Source organism: Papaver somniferum, chromosome 2 (assembly GCF_003573695.1).
Source record: "Papaver somniferum cultivar HN1 chromosome 2, ASM357369v1, whole genome shotgun sequence".
NCBI classification, from domain to species: Eukaryota; Viridiplantae; Streptophyta; class Magnoliopsida; order Ranunculales; family Papaveraceae; genus Papaver; species Papaver somniferum.
In genome coordinates this window covers 166800099-166810992 of record NC_039359.1, presented here as the reverse complement: position 1 = coordinate 166810992, position 10894 = coordinate 166800099, and the positions used below count along the sequence as shown (strand labels likewise).

General features: G+C 45.8%; 1 protein-coding gene across 1 annotated transcript; it reads left to right on the top strand.

Annotated features, from left to right (window-relative positions):
• Positions 1 to 5899: 5899 nt before the first annotated feature.
• LOC113352392 (protein NYNRIN-like) lies at positions 5900 to 6427 on the top strand. Its single transcript, XM_026596216.1, has one exon. It carries the CDS (start codon positions 5900 to 5902, stop codon positions 6425 to 6427), a length of 528 nt encoding a protein of 175 aa, XP_026452001.1.
• Positions 6428 to 10894: the final 4467 nt, after the last annotated feature.

Here is a 10894-nt window from a genome sequence, read left to right as displayed (position 1 = left end):
CTGTTTCCAATCAAAATTGACTCCTCTTGAGCTAAATTACGACACTCGGGTTTTTAGCCTATGTTGAACGCCTTGATAGAAAGTATGAGCATCCAGTGAATGGAATACAACTTTCCTCATCAAGTTTGGCTACAATCATCTCTTGCGTCGAGCTACCGAGCCAGATGATATGAGAGGCCAATATGTCGCAGTCATCCCTCAATTAGATGATATGAGCGACAACGTGATGGACCGACAATGCTGCAAGTCATTGCGGCTGCATACGTACCCTTCCCTACTCTAAAGGGATCAAGCACAAACCGTAGTTCATCCTCGAAGGGAAAGAAACTTAAGCCAACTCGTTTGTATGGCCGTGGCCAAGAAATAATGGAAATGGCCTAGTCCGTATAGGTCGTTCCATCAAAATGCATCCAAGTGATGCATGTTTGGTCCGCAATATGGAATAACGATGCCTAAGCATCAAATGCCCTCTTCGCGAGGCTACACAACTATAAATGAACCTTAGGCATCATTCATACTCTTCTAGCTAAGCTATGAATCTTACTTGGTGCATAGTCCGCATATGCACCATCAACCAACTACCCCTCCATATATATGTTAATTTGACATTTTTAGAACTCAAATTGGGGGAGGAAAAATCATTCATCAACTCCCCAGGCCATGATGGCTGCACCTTACCATTCTGGACAACAACGATGCACGACCGTGATGGTTGTACATGTCCGTCCTCTTCCAACCGGATGTCCAGCCATGTTGGCCGTCCTCTGCCAACCCGATGTTCAGCCATGTTGGTCGTCCGCTGCCAACCCGATGTCCAGCCATGTTGGCCGTTCTCTGCCAGCCCGATGTCCAGCCATGTTGGCCGTCCTCTGCCAACCCGATGTCCAGCCATGTTGGACGTCCTCTGCCAAGCCGATATCCAGCCATATTGGCTGTCCGCTGCCAACCCGATGTGCAGCCATGTTGGCTGAACATTATAAACACATTGGCCAAGGGCCAATGTTCCTTTTCCTACACAATTAAAGCTTTGGATGAAGCTTCATCACAAGCAAATGGCGCATATTTTAGCATGCGCCATGCTAAAAACACAGGGTGTTACATTATCAGCAACTGTAACGGATCGGAAAATTACGCCTTTGGCGCATTTCCCCGCAGGTCGTAACTTCCCCGATGCGCCACTCTGATGAAGCTACGATCCGGGCCTTAAAGCTAGGAAACTGCACGTTCATTGACTTTGCAAGCATGCTCTTGGAGCATGATGCAGCTAACTTAGATTCCACACCGTTTCAACTTACCCTTGTTCTGCGAAGGGTTTATTAAGTAAACCAAAAACTTTCTTAAAACGGCAAAAGCGTCCTTTTGAGGGCCTAAACGATGGAATTTGGCTAAATTATGGTGACCATGTCGATCTATAGATCCCCATGTCTTGATCTTTGGGCCGTTTCCAATCAAAATTGACTCCTCTTGAGCTAAATTATGACACTCGGGTTTTTGGCCTATGTTGAACGCCTTGATAGAAAGTATGAGCATAAAGTAAATGGAATGCAACTTGCCTCATCAAGTTTGGCCACACTCATCTCTTGCGTTGAGCTACCGAGCCAGATGATATGAGAGGTCAGTATGTCGTAATCATCCCTCAATTAGATGATATGAGCAACAACGTGCTGGACCGGCAATGCTGCAACTCATTGTGGCTGCCTACGTACCCTTCCCTACTCTGAAGGGATCAAGCACAGACCGTAGTTCATCCTTGAAGGGACAAAAACTTAAGACAACTCGTTTATATGGCCGTGGCCAAGTAATAATGGAAATGGCCTAGTCTGTATAGGTCGTTCCGTCAAAATGCATCCAAGTGATGCATGTTTGGTCCGCAATATGGCATAGCGATGCCTAAGCATCAAATGCCCTCTTCGCGAGGCTACGCAACTATAAATGAGCCTTAGGCATCATTCATACTCTTCTGGCTAAGCTATGAAGCTTACTTGGTGCATAGTCCGCATATGCACCATCAACCAACTACCCCTCCCTATATATGTTAATTTGACATTTTTAGAACTCAAATTGGGGGAGGAAAAATCATTCATAAACTCCCCAGGCCATGATGGTTGCACCTTACCGTTCTGGCCAACATCGATGTACGACCGTGATGGATGTACATGTCCGTCCTCTGCCAACCCGATGTCCAGCCATGTTGGCCATCCTCTGCAAACCCGATGTTCAGCCATGTTGGCCGTCCGCTGCCAACCCGATGTCCAGCCATGTTGGTCGTCCTCTGCCAACCCGATGTCCAGCCATATTGGTCGTCCTCTTCCAACACGATATCCAGCCATGTTGGTTGTCCGCTGCCAACCCGATGTGCATCCATGTTGGCTGAACATTATCAACACATTGGACAAGGGCCAATGCTCCTTTTCTTACGCAATTAAAGCTTTGGATGAAGATTCATCACAAGCAAATGGCGCATATTTTAGCATGCGCCAGGCTAAAAACACGGGGTGTTACATTATCAGCAACTGTGACGGACCGGAAAATTACGCCTTTGGCGCGTTTCCCCGCAGGCCGTAACTTCCCCGATGCGCCACTATGACGAAGCTACGATCCGGGCCTTAAAGCTAGGCAAATGCACGTTCATTGACCATGCAAGCATGTCTTGGAGCATGATGCAGCTAACTTAGATTCCACACCGTTCCAACTTACCCTTGTTCTGCGAAAGATTATTAAGTAAACCAAAAACTTTCTTAAAATGGCAAAAACGGCCTTTTGAGGGCCTGAACGATGGAATTTGGCTAAATTCTGGTGACCATGTGATCTATAGATCCACATGCCTTAATCTTTGCGTCGTTTCCAATCAAAATTGACTCCTCTTGAGCTAAATTACGACACTCGGGTTTTTAGCCTATGTTGAACGCCTTGATAGAAAGTATGAGCATCCAGTGAATGGAATGCAACTTGCCTCATCAAGTTTGGCCACAATCATCTCTTGCGTCGAGCTACCGAGCCAGATGATATGAGAGGCCAGTATGTCGCAATCATCCCTTAATTAGATGATATGAGCGACAACGTGCTGGACCGGCAATGCTGCAACTCATTACGGCTGCCTACGTACCCTTCCCTACTATAAAGGGATCAAGCACATACCGTAGTTCATCCTCGAAGGGACGGAAACTTAAGCCAACTCGTTTGTATGGACGTGGCCAAGAAATAATGGAAATGGCCTAGTCCGTATAGGTCGTTCAGTCAAAATGCATCCAAGTGATGCATGTTTGGTCTGCAATATAGAATTACGATGCCTAAGCATCAAATGCCCTCTTCGCGAGGCTATGCAACTATAAATGATCCTTAGGCATCATTCATACTCTTCCGGCTAAGCTATGAAGCTTACTTGGTGCATAGTCTGCATATGCACCATCAACCAACTACCCATATATGTTAATTTGATATTTTTAGAACTCAAATTGTGGGAGGAAAAATCATTCATCAATTCCCTAAGCCATGGTGGCTGCACCTTACCATTCTGGACAACATCGATGTACGTCCATGATGGTTGTACATGTCCGTCCTCTGCCAACCCGATGTCCAGCCATGTTGGTCGTCCTCTGACAACCCGATATCCAGCCATGTTTGCCGTCCGCTGCCAACCCGATGTCCTACCATGTTGGCCGTCCTCTGCCAACCCGATATCCAGCCATGTTGGTTGTCCTCTGCCAACCCGATATCCAGCCATGTTGGTTGTCCGCTTCCAACCCGATGTGCAGCCATGTTGGCTGAACATTTTCAACACATTGGCGAAGGGCCAATGTTACTTTTCCTACGCAATGTAAGCTTTGAATGAAGCTTCATCATAAGAAAATGGCGCATATTTTAGCATGTGCCATGTTAAAAACACGAGGTGTTACACCACTATTTTTCATGACATGATGCACAAGCAAGTCGAAGATTATATCGATGACATAGTGGTTAAAGCAATGACTCGGGAGGCCCATGCGAAGATTCTGCGGAAGGTGTTTGAAAGGTGTCGCGAGTACAAACTGAAGATGAATCCTTTAAATTGTGATTTTTGTGTCTCTTTGGGCAAGTTCCTAGGTTTGCAGGTAACACCGAGGGAATTAAAGTCGACCCAATCAAAACCCAAGCCATCCTCAGAATGCCACCACCGCGAACTGTGAAAGAACTCCAGAGTTTCATGTGTAAAATAAATTACATTCGTCGTTTTATACCGGGATTGGCTCAACTCGTTGCTTCGTTTACCCCCTTACTGAAGAAAGGAGCAAGCTTTGTTTATACCGTACTACAACATGAGGCGTTTCGGAAGATTCAGCAAACATTGTCTTACCCATCCATCATGAGGTATGCCATACAAGGAAAACCGTTGCACCTCTACACTGCTTTTAGTGACACTGCTGTCAGAGCTCTCCTTGCCCAAGAAGATGACGAAAGGATTGCGCATCCCATATACTACTTCAGTCAAACTTTAAGAGGTGCCGAGCTCAGATACCCCAAAGCAAAAAAGGCGTGCTTGGCCCTGATCCACTCCATCCAGAAATTCAGACATTACCTGCTTTCCAACAAAGTGATGCTGATATCTAAGTCTGATCCTGTGAAGTTCCTCCTCTCAAAGCCGGCCCTGATAGGGAGGCAAGCCAAATGGCTCCTTCAAATGTCAGAATTCGACATAACATGCGCTTCCCCGGGAGCTATCAAAGGGAAAGCAGTTGCGGACTTGCTAGCAGCGTTCCCGGGAGAGAATACCACGACACTACACGAGGACCTCCCTAGAGATTTTCCGGAAATCTCTTTCATCCAAGAAGAAACATGGCTACTATTTTTTGACGGCTCCGCCACCCCTAACAACGGTACCGGGGGAGCAGGTGTGGTTCTAGTATCCCGAAACGGTGAAGTCTCCTCGCACTCCTTCAAGCTAGACTTCCCCTGCACCAACAATTCAACATAATATAAAGCCTTTCTCATCGGACTGTCATTGGCTAAAAAAGCTGGAGCCACGCGTCTGGAAATAAGAGGGGATTCTAAATTACTTGTCAACCAGGTGAATGGAGTATACACATTGAAGGAAGTAACCTTGGCCCCGTATAGAGCCGAGGCACAAAAACTACTAAATTATTTCGCCGACGCGACTATAACGCATGTTGGGCACAACACCAACCACCATGCTGATTGCCTAGCCGCACTAGCATCGAAACTACAATTCGAAGATTTTGAGGAAACCCTGACAGTGAAGAGACGAACCATGGATTCAACATGGCTTTCACAACCCGAAAAGGCTGAAGCCGGCGACTGGAGAACATCGATTATCCAAGAGCTTAACAGCTCGCTTTCCCAGGGAAAGGTCAGTCTCAAAACTTTACAAAATTTCTTCATGCTCCGAGGAGTGTTGTACCACCGAAACCCAGACGGTTCCTTGTCAAGATGCCTCGGAGAGGAATAGGCGCAACAACAACTCAACCGCATCCACGACGAAGTTGGCGGGCTAACATTAGTGGTAACACTCTATCGCCGTTTGCAACGCCTTGGCTACTACTGGCCAGAAGTGGAGGCTAAATCTCGGTTACTTCAAAAAACATGTTCCAATTGTCAAGCGCCGCCGCATCAATTGGAAGTCTTCAATATTGGCCACGCCGGGGACTGGCAGGAGCCATACATCAGTTACCTTCGCGACGGCGTACTCCTCACCAACAAGAAATGTGCAGCCAAGGTAAAACAAAGGTCTAAGAGATTCATATTCCACGAAAGAATCTTATATCTGAAAAGCTTTGGAGGAAGTTTGCTACGGTGTTTGAACGAGGTAGAAATCCCAATCATGCTGAAAGAAATGCACGAAGACGAACACCAAGGAAAACATAAGTTATTTCTTCAGATACACGAGAAATACTACTAGTCGACCATGGAGGATGATGCAGTTGTTTTTGTTCAGAGATGCCAAAAATGTCAAATTCACGGAAACCTTATCCATGTACCTTCGACTCCTCTGCATTCAATAAGCAGTCCGTGGCCCTTTTACAGCTGGGGACTTGACATCATTGGAAAGATCAACCCGCCGTCTTCAAAGCATTACGAGTACATAATAACGATAACTGAATATTTCACTAAATGGGTTGAATCCATACCTTTACGAGGAACTGCTGGAGCCACAATCGCCGCATTCATTAAGGATCACATCATCTGCCGATTCGGCGTGCCTAAACATATCATCACCGATAAGACATTCCTTTCGTCAACAAGCTATCAGACAGTACACGATAATCCTCGGACATGGCACGAACAATTACCAATGGCACTCTGGGCGTATCGGACATCACCAAGAATCTCCACTGGCGCCTCTCCCTACTCCCTCGTCTACGACGCCGACGTCGTCCTCCCAACAGAAGTTAAAATCCCATCAGCTAGGATTACCGAAGCAGGCAGAGTTTGATGGGATGAAGCTGAAGCATTGAGCGCCAGGGTAGCAGAATTAGACACTGTGGATTCCAGAAGATCCAAGGCGGAAGAGCACGCACAAGCGTACAAAAATAGGGTTTCCAGATCATATAACAAAACTGTGAAGCCTCGGGTTTTTCAAGTGGGAGATTTGGTACTGAAGACTTCCAAACACATCCAGCCCAAAAGTCTCCCCAAAATGGGAAGGGCCTTATATCCCACGAGTGTCCCGTGTCCCCCACGGAAGGGGCGCTATGCCAAACCGGTTCCGGAGCACGAATGCGTACAACAGTGGGTACTACAAGGTCATTAAGTAAGACAGAGGAAAACCTGAAGCGGTCATCAATGGAAAGTGGCTCAAGGCATACTACGCCTGACCGCCACCTCGCTCCTCGCCGTGTCATAACCACGGATAGCCAGGCACCATTCCGTTTTCCTCCCATATCTCAGTTATCAAGTTTCTTTTATTTGTTTAATTGAAGCAAACCAATAAGTTTCTCGTCTTCTTTCAAAAAAAAAGAGAAAAATACATGCTCGAGACCCAGAAAGAAACCAAACATCTCGCAACCACATAACTCAGAAAATCCCATCCAACAGATTGTAATTCCTCGGAAGCATCATCTTCAACCGGTTTTGATACCTTTCGGTTCTACTCTTCAAGTTCTGGATTGACTCTTCCACCTTCTATGACTCCATGGCCAGAGCCTGCTCCTCTTCCAAAACAGCCTTTGCAGCAGGGACCACATCAACAAGAATACTGGCTCTGTCGGCCTTCACAATATCAAGACGATGTCGTAACCAACTCATGTTGGACTTCAGGGATTCATAGGTAGACACCATGTTCTCCCACTTTTGAATAGTTGATTCCACGACGACACGGATAGACATACTTTCCATTTCAGCGACCATAGACAAGGAACAATTCACTGTATAAACCAAGGCAGACGAGCAATATTGCACCACACTCCTGGTGGCGATGTGGCCATATCTCATCCATATCTTTGTGTAAAGAGTTACGAATTATTTCCACACCAGAAACCCACCGACGTTCCGGTAGTTTGAGGATAAACACTTCATGCGGATTCCGAACGACAAACCTGCATTGGGATACTCATGACAAGAAATTTCTAAATCAATGTTTTCCAGATATGCAGCGGTTGGAGGAATCGGGCTCGAAGAAAGGGGGGTAACCAAGTCATCCTCATCAACGACGGTGACGCATGCTCCGACAGGATATCTCTGCACATAAGCAAAATCTTTTATCATCCGTCAGCAAATAATGAAACATCTATTGACCAATGGAAGCATGCCGGTATGATCTTCTTAACCCGAATGATCCGGGTGGGGGAATCGTTGCAAGAGTCAGGCCTCGCGCGCTTGACTGAAGAATCTGGCTGGCTCGAGGATGATTCACTTCTGATTGACACGATAAAGAGATATGGACTCAACAAGAGGAAATCATTATTTTAAAACGGGAAGGACGATGCAGCTTCACCGACATAAATACTGCGGAAACCCCAAAAGATGAAAGAGAAACGGAGGCCGAGTAGACGAAATATGACTACATCACGGCTGGAAAATCAGCCTCAAACGTAGCCTCTCGTCAAAACCCTAATGGAAGGAAAATAGAGGAGACGTGAGGGCGTGACACTTTGGAATTTGGATGAGAAAAGGATTTCCTATCCGAGATACGCATGGAAAGAGGCAATCGGACCCGCAATGGAAAGCTTCACGGTATCAATAGTCCACGTCCATACCAAAGCCGGATCCCACGCCATGCCCGCGCCAAATTTACGCTAACAACCCCGTTCCAAGCCGATACTACACCTGGCGGCTCCAACTCCAAGCCGCACAATGCCTACGGCTCCTAAGCCAAGTCGTCAGTCTACATCTCACAACTTCATGGCCTAGCCAGCAACACCACAAATAGAATCTACGCAAAGCCGCCAACACGAGAATCACAAACTCTCCTTACCTCTCAAAAAAGGTTAGTTGGGCCTTCTTGTCCATCTTTTCACGACTTGTCATTTCGATTTTGTCATTGCCTGTCACCATCTTATGCGTACCTCGCAATAATGCTCTTGTTCCGAGCTAAGCAGGGGACTTAATGTTGATGGTGGTTTTTAGCTTAGGGTTAAAATCGTAAAACCGTACATCCAACATGACGTCACTATGACCACTAGCGCATTTATTGAATCAATCAGCATGCCCACATAAGAATTACCAGGGTACCCTTTTTTTATACATGTGTCATGTTTCACAATAGAACCCTTAGTATTGACCAACATCATCTTCGTATATACCAAACCCTAATTCTCATAATACCGTGCCAATGGCAAACCATGCCAGACACATATCCGCGCCAAGGCATGCCAACCATGCTAGCCGCGTCTCCGCGCCAAGGCATACCAACCATGTCAGCCACGTCTCCGCGCAAGGCATGCCAACCATGCCAGCCGCGCCACCGTGCCAATGACAAACCATGCCAGCCATGTCTCCGCGCCAAGGCATGCCAACCGTGCCAGCCGCGCCACCGTGCCAATGGCAAATCATGCCAGCCACATCTCCGCGCCAAGGCATGCCAACCATGCCAACCGCGCTACCGTGCCAATGGCAAACCATGCCAGCTACGTCTCCATGCCAAAGCCATGTCAGCCCTACTACATGTCGTTGGCTGCCAAAACAAAGGGTTGCAACAATCAACGGCCACCCTTCCATCTGAGATGCAAATCTTAGCCGTCCTAGGTCGCCATCTAATGCGTGGTAACCTTTGGCCCAACTCCAAGCCCTAATTTTGGCCGCGCCCAAACTATGCCAAAACCCTAGTTTTTGGCCGTGCCTAAACTATGCCAAAATCCTAGCTTGGCCACGCCTAAACCATGCCATGCCGGCCTTTTCTTCACGGCTGCCAAAACGAAGGGTTGCAACAATCAACGACCACCCTTCCATCTAAGATGCAAATCTTAGTCGTCCAAGGTCGCTAGCTAACGCGTGGTAACCTTTGGCCCAACGCCAAGCCCCAATTTTGGTCGTGCCCAAACTATGCCAAAACCCTAGTTTTTGGCCGCGCCTAAACTACGCCAAAATCCTAGCTTGGCCACGCCTAAACCATGCCAGCCGCACCACATGTTCCAATGGCATGTGATGTTTTTTCAAAAATTGTTGTAGATAGTGGTAAAAGGGGTTCTTTTCGAACTTGTGAAGGTAACTCTTTTTTTTAAGATTTAAACAAATAAATAAATGAAGGAAATTAATAGTAATGTCAAGATTTTAGAAAGATTAAGGCTCAGGATTCACTATTACTTCAAGTTGATTGGTTATAAATAATATTTCATAAATTATTATTAAGCTCTTTTTCTTATTAAATCACTTTTTAATTTAAAAGGTGTCCAAATATTAAGTTGTAATCCTTAAGCATGATTTATCAAAGAATATATTCTAAGCATAAAACATCAAACTGATTCACAAATAATTAAGAAAACCATTTTATCCCTTTTTTTATATTTTTATCAAAGTGAATTAAATAAAATAAATAATTAACAAAATTATAAATGAAAATATTACCAATCAAACATGAGTGAATAGATCCTCCATTGCCTCAATCACCAGGTATTTTAGCCGCTCATCATGTTGGAAAACCTCTCAAAGAATTTCATTGATGCTCAAAAGTGTTTTACAATGAAGAGAAAGACAAGAAAATGATGTAAACAGGATTTTGCGACCCACAGAAGGCGTCCAGAGTCAACGACAGAGCTGAAGTGCTGTTGTCGTTGGGAAACTACGACCCACAGGTGACAGTCGATGTCACTGTTGATAAACGACGGCCTTGGAGAGTCTGTTCTTCACGTTCTTCCTCCTCGCAGCAGCAACAACAGTAGCAGAACCAGAATCTCTGCAACTTGGATTTTCTTGCTCTGTAGTGCTCTCAACCTCTCCCAATTCTCTCTAAACTTCGCTCAAACTCTTTAGCCTTGTATTTATAGTGTTTTAGAACAAAAATATCTGACCATAACACCGTATAATCTCCCATTAATCCTGTCATTGCTCGCTGCCATATTTAACAATAATTTCCATTTTTGGCTTCTACACACGTTATATTTGATCCTGCACGCTCTAGTTAGCCTTCTCCACGTCTCAGCACTCTTTCAACGCTAGTAGAACTCCTCCACGCGCACAAGAACTTCAATTTTGCTCGTGTTACAGTACACGTGCTCTGTTTTGGGTGTGTGAATCATCACGCGTTTTCCAGCCAATTCCGATCGAACCCACTGCCCAAAATGTGTTCCTTAACCTATATCACATCTCTCTATCAAATTTCAGCCATTGAATCGACCCGTAACCCCTTCATTTTTGTGATCAAACTTCTGCCAGTTGAGAATTTCATTTCCCGCCAAAAAACAGTTTTCAAACAAAGAAGAAAGGGTGTCCCCCTATCCTGAACTGGGGTGCGAATAGCAGGTGT